The 17,411-nt window shown below is 44.2% G+C and overlaps 2 protein-coding genes across 2 annotated transcripts in view; one reads left to right on the top strand and one right to left on the bottom strand.

Moving 5' to 3' along the window:
* The first annotated feature begins 908 nt into the window (after positions 1 to 908).
* The window catches only part of LOC142587496 ((3R)-3-hydroxyacyl-CoA dehydrogenase-like), a 26,511-nt gene continuing 10,008 nt past the window's right edge, over positions 909 to 17,411 (top strand). The window contains exon 1 of the mRNA XM_075698554.1: positions 909 to 1,408. Coding sequence (XP_075554669.1) covers positions 1,258 to 1,408 — 151 coding nt within the window. The 5' untranslated portion in view covers positions 909 to 1,257. The remainder of the gene's footprint in view (positions 1,409 to 17,411) is intronic.
* LOC142587502 (uncharacterized) overlaps positions 7,514 to 17,411 on the bottom strand; it is a 22,137-nt gene continuing 12,239 nt past the window's right edge. The window contains exon 2 of the mRNA XM_075698567.1: positions 7,514 to 7,841. Coding sequence (XP_075554682.1) covers positions 7,578 to 7,841 — 264 coding nt within the window. The 3' untranslated portion in view covers positions 7,514 to 7,577. The remainder of the gene's footprint in view (positions 7,842 to 17,411) is intronic.

Here is a 17,411-nt window from a genome sequence, read left to right as displayed (position 1 = left end):
ACCACGTCGCTTTCCACAAAGCTATTGGGCAACACGATCAGTCACAGGCACAGGTGAAGTCCGCAAAACACTACATGGGCAGAACTACTACGGCCATACTCAATCACTTCGCCACAAGCTCTCACATTTAACGACATCAAACAGCTACAATCACTTCTCCACAGCCACGCACACAGGCGAAGACCGCACGGGAAGAACGGAAGCACCGATTCAGGGCTCGATCGTCGCGTTCATCGCTTTAGCGCCACCTATTTAAAAATAATATACGGAGCCAAGCCAAACCATTATTCAGCGTCTATTTGGGTGAACCTAACGCTTTCGGGCCCTAAGCGTTCGAACGACCAGGGCACTATAACGCTTACCCCCCCTTTCCACTCCTGCGACCGGGTCGCAGGAACGGCGGCCTTTTTCAAAAGTATCGCCAAAAATCTCGGGGTCAATTTTTGTACTTTTTCTTAGAAGCTACAATACTACAACAGAGTACTAATATAAGCGCTGAATTCGTGGGCTCATAAACTGAGTGCAAAAATTGAAATAAATATCTACTGATTTCTACTGATTTTTCGCGAAAAAATCTACTACTATTTTTTTATGTGTCGTGGCAACACTGAATACACGATAATATCGCCGAAGTGGATCGTTTCAGAATACGGCCCCTGCATTCCTAACCACATGATAAACAATTAAGTGTCACTGTATATACCTTAATTAGCATAGTGCTCGCGTCTTGCTTTGATGTCACAATAAAAAGACGGAACTGTCAAAAAGTGAAAACCACTTGATACAAAAAGATTTCTTACCAATAAAAATGGGCTGGTCCGCTTAGTGTAGTTGTGTAGCCCATGTAGCCGCGCATCATATGTAAATATGCGTACTATCTGATTGCGGACAAGTACATTTGATGTTAGAAAAGTTGTCATTTGAGCCCCGCCTCTGCGCTCTTGTTTCCATACTACTGTTGTCGGCAGCTTTGTGAACCCCAAAACCTCAGAACTAAAGTGCTCAGAACAACTCGGCTCGTTCTTCAGTAGTCTGGCCAATAGCGGCCTCTAGGCAGGCAAGCCGTTGTGATACTTAGTATGCTTATGTCGCTAGGTGTTCTGTGCTTGTGTCCCTTGTGATTTCGCCTGTGGCGTAGTTTACCTGCAATACTTTGGTTGTGCAGGCTGGACATCCTGTTTATGCTTTTCTCAGATACTGCGGCGTAGAAGCAGCAGCTACTGAAGTGACGTGCCTGCAAACAACGTGCGCGTCAACATGCCTCTAACTGGCCGTTTAGCAGCAGTCACTGGAGGTGCAAGTGGCATTGGGAAAGCCATCTGCTTTGCACTAGCAAAAGAAGGAGCTGTCGTGGTTGTGGGCGATATTAATTTCTGCGGAGCACAGGAAACCGCTGCTGCACTGCCAGGTGGGTTAAACCGTTCCAATTGGTTGTTCATAGGTATACGGTACACTCTTGGTCAAAACCAGCTCAACGTTTGTGTCGGTCTCCCTGTTCCCGTCACGTGTGTGGCCGTGGGTTTTATCCCGGCTACGGGATAAAACCAAACAAGGGTGTGGGTTTTATCCCGGTTACGACGGCTATTTTTCTGACAGAGGCGAAAAACGAAAACGCCCATGTGTCAAGGTTTCAGCGCACGTTAGAGATCTTCAAGATCTTCGTATATTTGATCCCGATAGCCCTCCACTATCGGTGTGCCTCATAGACCAGATGCAGCTTTGGTGCGTTAAACACCCAAAATTTAAATTTTGTTTACCGATATCACTAGGCATCGAAATTCCCTGTTAATATATGCTCGAACGCAACACGTGGGCTGGGCGAGACGACACACAGTATGTGAAAAAGCTTTGGAGCGCTCCGTCGGGAGCACGAAAATATCGAGAAAACGCTACTGGCGAAGCACCCATGGAGGAAAGAAACGATGTAGCTGAGGCCTTGAAGCCGGAAATTCAGTCCTGTTGGCGTGCAATCTCTCGTTGCGCCTCCAATCAGCTCGCCGGAGCAGATAGGCGGAAGCTTTGAACTTGCATTGCTACGAGCCGCCTGTAGTGTGTGCTGCCGACGCGCGTCCGAACAGAGCCTACGAAACTTTTGTAGCAGTTTTAGTGAAGCAAACGCGCACTGTGCTTTTCCGCAGCACGTTGAAGACAACGGCGAAGACCTACGTCATGATTACTTGAGTGTCTCTGTTGCTGACGGCTCGCACTCACAGAACCAAAACACAACTTTCAAGCTTACACACCACGCTACAAAGTCAGGTTGTCTCGCGAACAGAATCTGCTGCGAGAAAGACACGGGCCGAAAAAACCTACTTTTGAGAAGCCCAAAGCAGCAACAAGAGCTTCAGGAGCGCGGTTGCTATGGCAACGTTGACGTTTGGGGTACCAGCCATGGAGTTTCCTACAAGAATTACTAGAGGGAACTCTGGCGCTAGTGTCTACGGGAGCTGCAATGGGAGCGGTTGTCCCAGCATGGGAATTATGGGAAGTACATGGATTTGCCTAAACTTCGTCATTCTGGCTTCAAACGGCTTTGTGGCTTTGTAAGCTCGTCATTTTCAACAGTATATTGTGCAACAAATAATTAAATAAACATCATTAAAATGGCCCGACGGCAGGATTCAAACACAGGGACTCTAGCACAGAAGCCTGATATTGAAGCCATTATGGCACGGACGCATCTATCGACAAGCGAATGAAACGCCCTTATGAATTTATCGCGGGCATGCCAGTGCCTTGAGACACTTGGCGCGTTTCGATTTGGTCACCTGGACAAGCTCAATCGTTGCAATTAATAGCAATTGTACGCGTTCCCGGCGTCTTCTGCACTTCGAAGAATATAGATTGCGCCGAAATATACGACAATAAGATTTATATAGCGTAATATATAAGCCACAAGAACGTCTGAATCCACAAGCACGAAGATCAGACAAATCCATGTACTTCCCATCATTCCCATGGTAGGACAACGACTGCAGCGCCAGAGTTCCCTCTAGTAATTTTTGTAGGAAACTCTATGGTACCAGCAGCATAGAGTTTCATACAACAATTACTAGAGGGAACTCTGGCGCTAGTGTCTACGGGAGCTGCAATGAGAGGGTTTGTACCGGCATAGGAATGATGGGAAGTACATGGATTTGCCTAAACTTTGTTCTTTTGGCTTCAAACGCCTTTGTGACTTTGTGAACTCGTCATTTTCAGCAATATACTGCGTAATAAATAATTAAATGAATATCATTAAAATTGTCCGGCGGCAGGATTCGAACACAGGAACTCTAGCACATAAGCCTTATATTGAAACCATTAAGCTATGGACGCATGCATTGACAAGCGAACGAAACACTCTTATGAATTTATCGCGGGCATGCTAGTGCCTTGAGATGCTTGGCGCGTTTCGATTTGGCCACCTGGACAAGCTCAATCGTTGCAATTAATAGCAATTGTGCATGTTCGCGGCGTCTTATGCACTTCAAAGAGTACAGATTGCTCTGGAACTTACGCCAATAAGATTTATATAGCATAATATACAAAGCCACAAGAACGTCTGAATCCACAAGCACAAAGATCGGACAAATCCATGTACTCCCCATCATTCCCATGGTGGTACGACTGCAGCGCCAGAGTTCCCTCTAGAAATTATTGTAGGAAACTCTATGACCAGCAGTACCTGTCCCGTGCTGCTTTGCGAAAAACAGCATGTGACTTTCGCCAATACGTCCATGCTGGCTGGCACACATTGAAGCTTGAGATTTTACAGTGTACTATTCGACGTGTTACTCCTTTCAACTGCAGCTCGCATTATAAGATTTGCTACAAAGAAAACATGCTCACATTTGGAACATCAATTGGGCCCGATAAGGAGCTTTCGGGGCACCCTGCTCTTTGTGCTTCCTTTAGTGACTGCCATCAACCTACTAAGTGCCGACCAAGAATTTGGCAGCTGTCATCCCGTTTGCATTTCTCGATGCTTTCTCAGAGTGTTGGACAGAATCATCGTAAATACAAGAAGCTAAACATGTGGAAGCGATTTGTAAAAGTCCCCGAATGCTTGGAGCCTTCGAGCGTTCACTATAATCAGTTGCCAAGGGGCAGATGAATACCAACACCAGAGGACACTTTCACCGAGTGCTGAACAGAGTCGTAAATACAAGAAGTCAAACATGTGGAAGTGATTTGTAGAAGTCCCCGAAAGCTTGGAGCCTTCGAGCATTCACTATAATCACTTAGTTGCCATAGTCAATATCCAACTTCTCTCTTCTTCCCATCCTTGACAGTCTTAGCATCCCACTTTTTCTTCATCTGCTTCCATTCCTGACCATGGAGCCTTATATCCTCTGTGCCTTCTGTCATCTTCCCTCCAGGAATTGTACGGAATAACATTCCGAATTGAAGCTTCCTCTTCCCATGCAACCCGCGTGGGGCTATCGCAGAGGAACCTTCAAAGGACGGAATCTCTGAATAGACTCGAACCAGGAGGGGCTTGTACTCATTATGGATTCTCAACCAACCCACGCACACGGGTAACAGCGCAAGCATGCATACCACACCCGACCTTACGTTCACAAAGAATACACAGGACGATCTGGGCAGCGACCACGTACTTCATTATAGCCACAACAGTACACATGGGACCCACAAAAAAGAAGGGTATGAGATTGACGATGGTGGATTGGGTTATATTCAGACAGGCACAGGAACACAACAACACAATTGCAGACATCGATAGCACAGAAATTATTAGAGACATTGATGAATGGACACAACATACACAAGGCAGTAAAGCAGGCTACTCGAGCAATTCCTGAGGAAGCAGGGCTCGAAGCAGCCTACAGCAAACTCCTCGACCTGTGGGAAGGGTGCGCAGCAGCGTAAAAGATGTTGTAGACGCCAGAGGCTGAATCAGGCCCTGCAGCGGCGAATAGCATGGTTAGACAGGGACATTGAGGATCATGTGAAATGCTTAGCCCAACAGCAATGGGAGTCCACATGCAACAGCATGGAGGGATTGCTTGGGCTAGGCAAAACATGGAACATCCTCCGATGTCTCTTAGACCCCGAGGGCAGCAAAACGACACAGAGACAGAACCTCAACAGGATCTCCCACACTTACACGGGATCTCACATCGAACTGATTTGTGATACAGATACATAGGAAGCATTACGTGAGAACCACAGGACGCGTACACAGGCAGGGAAAACACCACGATGGACGAGGAAATCACTGAGGCCGAAGTGAGGGCCAAAATACTCTGGCTATGCACAATGTTGGCGCTGGGACCGGATGGCATCACGGACAAAATTCTCCGAAACTTAAGCGACAAATCCATCACAGCAATTGCAAAGTACATGAATGAGTGCTGGGAGCAGGGCACAATACTGTGGCAGTGAAAAACTGGGCATGTGCTGATTATCCCCAAACCCGGCAAGAAATCACTGATTGAGAACCTTGGGCTCATCTCTCTGACCTCTTGCATGAAAAAGCTGATGGAACACATTGTTCTCACTAGATTAAGCAGTCACATGGAGGACAGAGGCCTGTATCCACTCACGATGACCAGGTTCAGGCCGAAACTGTCAAATCCTCGATGTGTGGGGCAAAGGAGCAGGACTAAAAGCCATCTTAGGGCTGGACCTGACCAAGGTCTTCGATATTACGCACAAGGCGGTCCTAGAAAACCTCCAGGACCTGAGGGTTGGTCGCAAGGCCTACATCTATGCCTGGGATTTTCTCTCAAACTGCACAGCTAAGTTGGACAACATAAAACTGGGTAGTAGGGGAATGCTGCAGGCTTGGTATTGCCCCCCCTTTTTTTCAATGTGGCCATGATTGGCCTGCCGAAAATCCTCGGCTAGATCCGCGGCCTCAACCACAGCCTGTACACTGATTACATAATGTTGCGGGTGGCAGGCGGCAGCGAGGGCCAAATCGAGGAAACCCGCCAACAGGCAACGAAAGCCATCGAACGCTATGCGGCAGAGAAGGGGCTCAGTATCTCCTTGCAGAAGTCCGAACCTGGTGTACCCTACGACCTGGGAACAATACGGAGGAAAACCGAACCTTAATATCAAGGCAATCAGGCACCTGATACCTATCCTAGACCAGATCAAAGTCTTGGGACTCCGGTTGCATGCGAAACGCAGAAACCTCGTTACCATCAATGCACTAGAGAATAGTGCACAGCAAACACTCAGACTAATCAGATTGCCAATAGACATTATGGCATGAGGGAGGTTGGCCTTATTCGTTTAGTGCAGACCTTCGTCATCAGTCGCGTCGTCTATGTGGCACCGTACCTAACATTTGGCGTATAAAAAAAAAAAAGATGGAATGCACCTTCAGACGAGTGATCAAACAGGCAATTGGTGTCCCAGTCACAACACCCAATGACAAACTCTTAGAATTGGGGCTACACAACATGCTTGATGAACTAATCGATGTGCACACCACTACCCACTTTGAAAGACTCGCGCAGAGCCCCATGGGGCGACACATTATACGGAAACTAAACATTCACTACAAAGGGCAACACAGCATAAAACTCGGCATTCCACTAGAGACGAGGAGGGACTTCAAATTCCTCCACTGCCAAAGAATGTGCACCCGGAGCACTACAAGCAGCAACGAGAGGCAAGGGCGCGCCACATTGAGCGCAAATACCATGATGTATAAAGCGTGGCCCACGCAGGTGCCACGGAATATAGAGGACGCAAAGGGATGTCTGTCATAGTGGTAGACGTGGACAGAGGACCCCTCGTGAACGGAACCGTGAAAACGGAAAGCCCTGAAGTTGCGGAGCAATCGGCCATAGCATTAGCGGTGGCCTCCACCAAAGCTAGAATTATCATAAGTGACTCAAAGATCACAGTTCATAACTTTGCAAAAGGACGCATCTCACCAGAGGCGCTCAAAATTCTAAATAATAACAGCGACCATCATCGCAGGACGACGCAAATTATTTGGGCGCCCGCGCACTCCTCTCTCCCCGGCAATGAGGCAGCTCACACGGTAGCTCGAGGACTTACTCGCCTAGCAAGTGAGCCAGCCCAGCCGGGAACGAGGGGAGACTACATGGTCAGCTACAAAGAAATTGCCTAGGCTGGGTAGGACTCGATACCCACCAGCTCATCTCGAGCTAACCAAGAAACAGGCAGTGGCATGACACCTCCTGCAAACAAACATGTATCTTAACCTGGTGGCCCGCAGCGAATTCTCTCCTGGCCAATACAATGATTAGTGTCAATTATGTAAGCGTAGGGTGGCTCTGCCGCATATTCTACGTGCATATTCGAAGGCGGCACCTTTCGAAGGCCACAAAATTCAAAACCAGCAGCAGTGGGAGACCCTGCTGCCCAGCTCAGACCAGCGAGGTCTGGGCCATCCAGCTAGCCAAGGCAGCCACTAAGACCCAGGGGATCTTGGCCATCTGCTAGGCGGAGGGAGGCTGCGTCTGCCCCCGTGATTGCTGTCATCAATAAAAGTCGACTCTCTCTCTCCTCGTTCTTGCCTGTCGACCCTTCATGATGATGATGATAAAAATGTATTTTTATACTAAGGTGGAGGCGTATTCAGAGCCCTCCTAGGACCTGCGCTTCTTGGCGAAACTTGAGAGCGAGTCCAGAATGACCCTGTCTGAATCCACTGATCCGGTTACCCGCCTAATCCACACCTCATAGGATGACACTTGCACTGCCCTCAGGTGGTGGTCCCAGTGTTGAGCGTGGTGCTGGCACTCCCCAAACAGGTGGGCTGGAGATGGTCGTTTGGCTATGCCACAGTTGGGACACCTGTGTGACTCCCAGGGTGCCTCTTGGTTCGCGTAGGCTGCTGAGGGGTGGGATTTCTGCAAAGAAAGGGAGTCGTAATAAACCGTTTTCAGGATTCCCTATTGCCTGCACGCTGCTCTGCAGACAATAGCTTCCCAGAGAGTAACCTTGTCTATAATCGCTAGTTCCTTATCTGTTGTAAGCCGCACAGATCTTCCAAAAGCTATGAAATAAAGGCTGCATCATAGGCATACAGTATAGGAACAGTTGTGATGTGAAACAACTGCTTCCCGTGCACTTTCAGCCGCCCTTGACGTCGGGGTAGAGAGCCATAAACTTCTTTAAGTTGCATCTAACTCTATCTGCAAGGGAATTTGCTTCTGGATTATACAGGGCAGGTAAATGTAATTTGACGTCGTGTTGCTGGGCCCAAGCACGAAGCTTGCCACTACGAAAGGCTGGATCATTGTCAGCTACTACAATTTTTACATTATTAAATATGTTGCTTTCAAGAAGCAAAATGACGTAGTTCACGTCTTTTTTGCCAGGCTTAGCAGCCACAAATCTGGTGCTCTCACTGATTGCCAACAAAAATGCTGGCTCCTTTGTCCTCTGTTACATGTGTCTATTCTTGAGAAACATTCACAGCCGCCAGTCTCATTATTTCGTTTATGCAAGGCATTGCAAAAAGGAAGAGTTTTGTTTGCTTGGTAATTAATCGATAGTCTGTGCATACGCAAAGCGATCCATCTTGCTTGGGTACGATGGTGATTGGTGAAGCAAATGATGAGGTTGATGGTCTAGCGATACCAGAATCGAGCATTCCTTGGACCTCTTGCTTTATATAGATAGCACTTTTTCTCTTGACTCGGACTATACAACTTTTTCCTCACAATGGACACATCTCGCAACTCAAATGGAACTTCTATAGCAGCTGTAGGGGGTGGATATGTGTTCACAAATACGAGTGCTGGAAACTTCGACACAACACCTTCAGAACGTACAATGGTTCTTATTTTCTTGATAGTAGTTCCAGTTCTACTCTGTCCATCTGTAGTGATCACGTCATTCCACTATATACTAATGTTTAAAAGCTTCATGTGTGGTCATAATAGAATATCAAATGAGACCCCAGACAATACCAAAAATTTTGTCATAATCTCGTGGTCTCTAAGCTAATCCTTTGTGTCTATCTATCGTTCCAATTCCTGCAAGGCTCCATCGTAACTATAGACTTGAATTGACCTGTCAGTGTTAATGTTAGCCTCGTCCATAATTCTTTCATTTATGAGGCTGATTAATGCGGCAGTGTCTACGAGCACTGTATCATTTACAAGCAGAGGGACAAAAAGAATGTCTTAAACGGCCCCTCACCAGGTCTGGCCATATTAAGCTGACAAGCGCAGTGCATACAATGTGCGCTATTGATCGTATCTGCTAAGAATACGTTGCTACGCATGGCGGAAAGAGCTGAAATTTCAAACTAAACGCCGTTAGCCCTTCTCCTCACAGGCGCCACGCTCCAAGGCCGGAGGATAACATACATCAGCAAGTGTGCCTACGTACATGTATATGCTGTGACGTCACTCAAAGTGACATGTGACGCTTCGAGAATTATTCAAGGCAACATCTGTTTTTTGTGTAATCTCTTGCTTAAATAGACAAATTAACGTTTAGAGAAATAATAAAACACGCAAACCGAATGTCTGCATGTTTTTGTTATACTTCGCATCGCAGCAAGAGAGATGTACTTCTGTTTCGTCTGCTTGTTCCCACATCGTGCAGTCGCACATGCTGAGAGCGAAACTATGTAATTTTCTACCGTGTTCCAGCGCACGATCATGCTTTGGTATCTGCTTGCGACTGCCTTGTGTTCATGTAGCACTGACTTATACCGCTAATCGGGTGTTCTTGTGCACAGCGTGCAAAATCGTGCGCTGGTTTCACGAGAGTAATTGGAAGTTATAAACCGAGCAGCGCGATTTGGTATTGCTTCTACGTCATAAGTAAGATATGATTGGGAAGGGTGCCAGATAGATGACACATATTCTAACTGCAGACGTACGAATGTTAGATATGCTAGCTTTTTTATTTCTGGTGATGCGGCATTCAGGTTACGTTTTAAATATCCAAGGATACATGAAGCATTAGAACAGATGGTGTCAATTTGAGTCGACCATGATAGTGTCGATGTCATGTGAACACCGAGATATTTGTAAGACGGGGCATGATTGATAGGAGCTGAATTTATTGTGTAGGTGTGACTTAAGCTGTGGTTGCGGGTGAATGACAGAGCTTTGCATTTAGTAAGGTTAAGCAGCATGAACCATTTCTCGCACCATACTGCGATGGAATCGAGATCCTGTTGTAGTGCGGTGATGTCATTCGAGCCTTTGATAGGGGAAGATAGGACGCAGTTGTCTGCGAAAAGGCGTAATTTATTCTTAATGTTAGCAGGTAAGTCATTGATGTAGATGAAAAAAAGTGGACGCGATAAACCAGCGCCTTGTGGCACACCCGATGTTACGCTGCTAAGGGACGAATTATGGTTATTTGCAGAGGTAAACTGTGTGCGTCCTTTTAAGAAGTGTTCAAGCCAAGTAAACAAGCTATTTGGGATTCCGATAGATGTGAGTTTTTGAAGTAGGTGATTGTGGGAAACGCGGTCGAATGCTTTCGAGTGATCCAAGAAATCCAAAGTAACTAAAAATAGCCAGGGAGCTAACCTCAAGTTTTTAAGCACTGCCGAAGAGTAGCCAATTTGGCAGAAAACAGCAATGAACAGCCACACTTATGATGTGACTGCTATCAGCGCAGTCTAACAGCGGTGTCAAAATGTTTTGTGCATGCTCAGTGTTCGAGTGTAAAGGAATTATACTTCGCATGCATGATGTCACATCATCGCATGTCTGCTATACTGCGTTGTCATGCCTGGCCGAATGAGCATTAACATCTAGAGTGTGTATATAAAGTCATACGAAAGCAGCCATACTTTAGCACTCATGTTGCGTTTTCCCTTTTCATCCCTGTCTTTTAAAGTGCTTTATACCTGTTAAGATGCCAAACCAACACTTGGCTGAATGTCAGCCCTTGTCACCATCATGAAGGGTCAGTTTACTCTTCCATCGTAGACGAATGTTGAGCGTGGATCTGTTTACTAGGAGTGGGAAAACCCGACAGAAGATGCAAACTTTATGCCTGCTCTCTACAATTTACCCCTTTTTAGGATTGCAGCAGTGGTTGTGGCACAAGGTTGTGTGACCAAGTATTGATCTTGATACCAGCCACGGTTAATCACAGCTAGGAGCTATTGAGGTCTCTAATGGTGCTTCAAATTTTTGGTCAAAAGAGAACAGATTGAGGAAAATGTGCCACTTTCTTGCAGTTTTTAAGTCAGCTTTCTAAAGTGGCCTTTTAAGCCTATCTTTTTAATTGTGGTATCAATACAATCACAACGGGCAGAAAATACAAAAACGATTATACTGGTTTTTGTCCCAGACACACAAAAAAAGAAAGGTCGAGGAGAGCAACTGCAGTGTTTCTCTGGGGCGTTAAATAATTTTGGCATTTTGCACAAATGCATTAATTTGGTAGGAAAGGTCCTTGTGAACATTAAGGGCCAAATTTAAATGCATTGCACGAACCCCGTAATTTATTAATATAGTATATAAATCATTGCTTTGATTCCCTACTGATCAAAGCAATGCCTCTCCACGTGTTTTCTTCCACCCCCGCTGAATGGGTGAGTGATGTCACTTGGATGAGCAATCTCATTGGTTTCCAATGGGACGTCGTTAGGAATACTTAAGCATGCCACTGCACTAACCTTTTCTACATATGTACACAGTGTTTACCTGTAAAATATAAAATAAAACTGTCACAAACACTGAAGATGTTTAAAACAATGGTGCACTTCTGCCTGAGAATGCAGATTCTCTACTGCAGCTGCAGTCTGTATGAGTGCATTTGTGTGTGTGCTTGACAGAAGTAGTGGAATAAGAAGCTTATTCTGGAAAGCCTATACACTGCATGATGGGTAGGGTAGGGGAAGAATGCTGACAAAGATAACAATAGTGCAGTCATGACTGATCCCAGTGGGACTCAGAGGAAATAATCTCGCTGTATATGGTGCAAACTTCTGTTAAAGAGGGCTAGAGAAGTCATAAGGGAAAGGCAGGAAGGTTAGACAGGCTTAGCCTGGTAGGCTACCCTGCAAGGGGGAAGGGGTTTGAAAGATGAGAAGTTCACACTTTACACTGGTACACTCACAATCAAGCGTTCATCACTGAATCATTCACAAGCGGTCATATAGGCTAGTGCATTTCAACAAATGCAGCAGCGCTTTTCTGGCCTTGTCCATCGCAAACGCACGAGGCCAAGGCCCCAAGATCTCTTCTGTGAAAGGCCTGTCATCTAAGTGCCCTAAAACTGTCTGAAGGGCAATCCTCTCATCTTCATATGTTGGGCAGTCAAACAGGAGATGTTTGATCATATCTTCAACACCACATGTGCTGAAATTGGCACTGTCCACCATTCCAAATGCACTTCAAACTTCTGTTAAAGTGTCACTGGCACCACCACGGAGCACTGTCCGATGCGCTCACAAAATGACGAGGCCTGTGAAATGGGTGTTACATGCCAGAGGCACACTTCTCTTCTTATTATTGCATGTGACATTGGCATTCTGCAGGCTAGTTCTTATCCTCAGAATGCTTTTCTTATCAATAAAGGTGTGCAGGTCTTTTAATAACATTTTGACGAGGCGTCATCTTACATTGAGTTGGGTTCTCTTTGTGGTGTAGGTATCTGTGTGTATTTGTTTGAACAAGATGCTCTCAGCTTGAAGATCTGTGGCTGTGCGTGCTCCTTCTCTGTGATATGTTGGTGAATAACTGTTGTGCACACAGCATTTCAACCAGGCTGTCACCATACACTGGTCCTAAAAACATGTTCTTTTGCCACATTCATGAGGACTGGAACACTCATCTTTACCTTGGATAAAAATAGTTCATCTCCTCTTCAGGAGTCTTGAATGTTACATTTTGCAGGCTGACTACTATTACTACTATTAAATCAATGCAAAAGCCACCAGGTCTTTTTCACCACAGCTGTTCATCTTGCATGTCAAGTGAAAGTCTATGAGCCAACACATTTGCTGGGCTTTGTATTCCAGAATAGGATGCTGGTGCAATGGACCAATTGCATGTATTTCGGCAGCTCTATCAGAAACAAACTGCTTCCACTTGGCTGTGAGGCTTTGAACTCAAAGCATTAGAGCTAAATCCATCCAAGTGTTCTCCCATTGTTCATACAAGTACTTTAGCACTCTAGAAGCCACAACTGCAGCTGCCCATTCCAAGTGCAGTAAAGTGACCCACTTCATTGGAGTGACTCTGCACTTTAAAAGCAGGAGCTGAGCATAAATGTTACTAGCTTGGTTCTCAACTCAGACAAGCCATGGCACTGAAGACATTGGAGCTTGCGCATATCTGCAAATATCTTAAGCTGACAGTTAGCAGGATTGTCTAATACCTAGATCAGCTCGTATCTGAGGAGTGAAAACACATAACAACCATTCAATTCCTTGCACCAAGCCTTCCACTCTGGCAAAGTGCTTCAGGCATAACCTCTTCACCCTCAGTTATTTGCTCCAACAGCCCTTGGAGGAGGGCTTATACTGATGAGGTAATAAGACAACCATCCTTAAGGGCAAAAAAAAAAAAACATTTAGTCTAAAGGATACATCTAAAAGTGCTGTTTTTCTGTTAAAAAAAAACTCTACCATCGACTCCATGTTAAGGTGCAATGTGTCAGCAGCTGTGTCCCATTGCACAGTAAGTAACTTTGTAAGAACTCTGATGAGGCAAAGTCCAAGCCATCAGCATCGCACGCTGCCTTAGCTTGTCATTGGTAGCCAATTCTTTAAGCTTCATGCCTGCTTTACTGAAGATGAGTTTAGCTTCTTTGTAGTTATGAAAAGCTTCCTTCAAAGGAGAAACTCAATTGATGAGACTGTCAATTCTTGGTGAGCTGTGTTGTGTTTGTTTGCAGCATGGCATTGTGCTTGAAATGGTACTGCAGTGTGACATTCAAGAGAAATGGATATGCCCTGCTTTCAAGTGGCATGCACATCATTTTGTATGCCACTATTTATGGCAAAAGTTTACCTAGAATTGGTACATGGTCCAACCATGACAACTGCAAGGTTTTGCAGTCCTGCTCTTGAATGCCGTTTTGAAGTCCAATTTTGTGGAGGCTAAAATTTACAAACATTTTCACCATGTGATTGATCTTGGGGCCTTTCTCTAGGTAGTCACTGCTGCTGCATGCGTGGGCATTGAGGCTTTTATCAAAGACTACATTCATCTATGTTGTCAAGGACGATTTTCAGTCGCAGTGTAATGTGGCACCTAATGACACAACTCTCAATTGGCTTGTACTTTAGTTGTGATTACTCCAGAATGTACTGATTAAACAGAACATACTTGATACATTGTGTTTTTGAAGATGATTTTCTTTGTAAATTGTCAGAACACTTAATTTTCATGCTCAATGTTGATCGAGGAGTCAAATTTTGATGCCGTAATTATAGCTCCCAAAAATGTAGAAGCATGTGAGAGATTTTATCATTTTGTTCAAGTTCCTTCAGACCTTTACATTGATTTGGACAGCATCCAGGCGTACTCTCAAGAGATGAGGGTGTGGATGAAGACAATACAACGCTACTAATGGAAATATACGGAGAATAAAATTCTGGGCCCATATTCACAGAAGCTTCTTACGTTATAATTGTTTATAAGAGAAAATTTGAGCCAGTCCTGATGCTGGAGATATTATCAAACACCAATGGCAATGAGTACTAATGAACTGAAAACTGTCAATTCAGCCTCAATTTTTGGGGGAAAGTGTAAGTAAAAAGGAAACAGTGGATATCAACAAAGGACTGGGATGAGACTGTTCACTATGTTTTATGATATATTTATGAAAAATGGGAGAGGTGTTAGAGAGGAGTAAAGTAGGGCTTAATCTTCTGTATAAACAGAAGGGGGCATTTTAGGGCAATGGATACCCGACTTAAAGTATGCAGCTGATGTTGTCTTATTAGCCGACAGTCACAAAAATACTCGATGGATTAGGAAATACTCGAATGTCTTTAGACAAGAGGATGGTAAGCTGGGATTCACATATAGTGTAGGAAAACTGAGCCTCATATTTTTCAGTGGCAACACAGATCAGGGTGTCTCGTACATGATCACAAACTATTAATAGTAAATGAATACAAATACCTTGGTACATGGATCATGGAGGGCACAACGTATTTGAGAGCCCATGAAGAAGCACTTAAAATAAAAGGCAAGAAAAATGCAGCTGTAATGACGCACAAAGCATTATGGAGGCATAACAGGTATATGAAGTAGCGAGAGGCCTGTGGTAAGATGTAATGGTACTAGGGCTTGCATTCAAAAATTAAATGCTATCTTTAACATCAGGTGTACAGTCAACTAGGGCTGGAAGTAAGCCAAAGAGCAGTGGAGATAGAATAAAGGCATAGAGGGTTACTAGAAGGAGGTCTGGTTTACTAAACTGCATGACGGAAGAGGAAAACAGAAGTGGAGAGAGACGTAACCGTGCAGAAGTACCTCGGAGGCCGAGGCGGTAGGAAGCAAACTAGCACACTATTATAGTTGCCTTGGCAAATTAGCATGAGGTGATCATGGAAATACCACAAATTAAGTGGTACGAAGCAACATGTGATCGCCACTATTTTAAGTTAGGGAAGAGCGAGGTAAAATATTCTTTTAGGAAAGACTGAAGTATATAGATTAAAGCAAGTGGGCCACAAAAGTTTTATGTATACATTTGTTCAGATGAAATGTAGATTCCTAATGGCAAAAAAGAGGTAGAAAACAGGCCACTTACATGCCATAGTGTGGACAGTGAGGCAAAAAGATTAATGTTTGGCAAGGGGAGGGTAAGTATTCATTATAGAAATTAGAGAAGATACAAGGAAGAACAATAGAAAACTATACAATGAAGAGAAAGGAGATCAAAAGGTGTTCTATGATAACTCAAAGGGCCGCAGTGCACTTTTTCTAAGGCTACAAGAGGAATGATAAAAGCCACTAATAATCACCATCATTAGCACTTAGCTCTTGAATTTCGCTGCAGTAAAGGAATTTTGTGGCATGCTCTTCGCATACGCCAGTTTAAACAATGCATTATAGAAGTGACTTTACACTGCACAAAGTATAATGAAGCTGCAAAGGCATGTATTATGCTATAGTGGAGCATGACAGTACTTCACTAAAGTTTCATTGTGCCACTGTAAGGTTATAACGTGTGGAGTGACACCATACAGAAAATTCCAACAGAAAAAGGTAGTAGTCTACTATAGCGTTGTTGGCAACTAATAGCATATTATCCTAATAAGTTCTTATAAGGAACTTTTTTGCTTGGTGACAATGAATAGCCCAGTCAAACAAAAAAGGGATTTCCAATTAGACCCATTGGGACCCATAGGCCCCAATTGGTCCAACAAGTGGTTGACACTCAATTCTAGAAGCTTATAAGGTTTGTATGCATGAATACACAATGGCTGTTCACTTTAATCACTTACCCATCATTTTACTATGTGCAATCTCTTACATGCTATGTATATGTATGCAAAAAAATTTAGGTTGCCAAGTAGTGCCAGTGGTTCAAGACAAACGAGTAAAGTTTTATGGCAGATTTTTAACTTTGAAAATCTAAATGCTGCTCTTCTCTGATTATACCAAACTGCAAATATCTCTTATTTGAGGACTAAAATTACAATTATGCTATTATTATTGTTGTTTTTGTTGTCATTGTTGTTGTTTAATTAGTTTGTTGTTTCACAGCATTACTCATCCAGTGTGACTTATTGGGACCAATTCACATAATGAGCCCCATCAAAAGCATTTGGCATTTAGTTACGATTTCAATACAAATGCTAAAACAAATGTGCATGACCTCATTCGGCCACTACAACTTACAAGGCCAGAAAGCTTTATCTGTAATGGTTCTAATTGACGATGGTCCTAATACATATTTTCATTAGTCTATTAGTAAGAACTATCATACCTGTATATGCACTAACGCAAATTACCTATGGACTAATATTGTCCTGCAACAGTCTCTAATCATGACATTGACCAGAGCATGGCTTTGATGATAATTGCCAAAGAAACTGAATTTTATGGCAGTAGTATTTCGATTCCTGACTATCAAGACTACAAGAAAAATTCTGAATCACAATGATGGCAGTCTTTCACCTGCATACACAGGGTGCCTAGATCAGGTACTGTAGCATACTTAGGCTCACTGTTTCAAGCAGTTTGTTTTGTGAGCAAGCCTTCTGTGTGGAAGCCAAAGTGTCTGAGATTTACTAACTGCACCTCATTGGTTGGCATCCTTCTCTTTCTTTTGGCGCACAATCTTACCACGATTATTTTATCCTCATTATTTATTACCTTCTTCTCACAACAATAGAATGCTTGTATTTAATGAAGTAATTATCATTCTCCATCAATGCATTTGTTCCCCTCCTGAACAAACACTGCTATCTAAAAGCACACAACAACACGTGCATAAATACACTCCAGCCTCCACAGCACTGAAGGGAACTA

Source organism: Dermacentor variabilis, chromosome 1, assembly GCF_050947875.1.
Source record: "Dermacentor variabilis isolate Ectoservices chromosome 1, ASM5094787v1, whole genome shotgun sequence".
Taxonomy (NCBI): domain Eukaryota; kingdom Metazoa; phylum Arthropoda; class Arachnida; order Ixodida; family Ixodidae; genus Dermacentor; species Dermacentor variabilis.
Note: the sequence above shows the minus strand (reverse complement) of the source record. Positions and strands in the feature narration are given on the sequence as shown.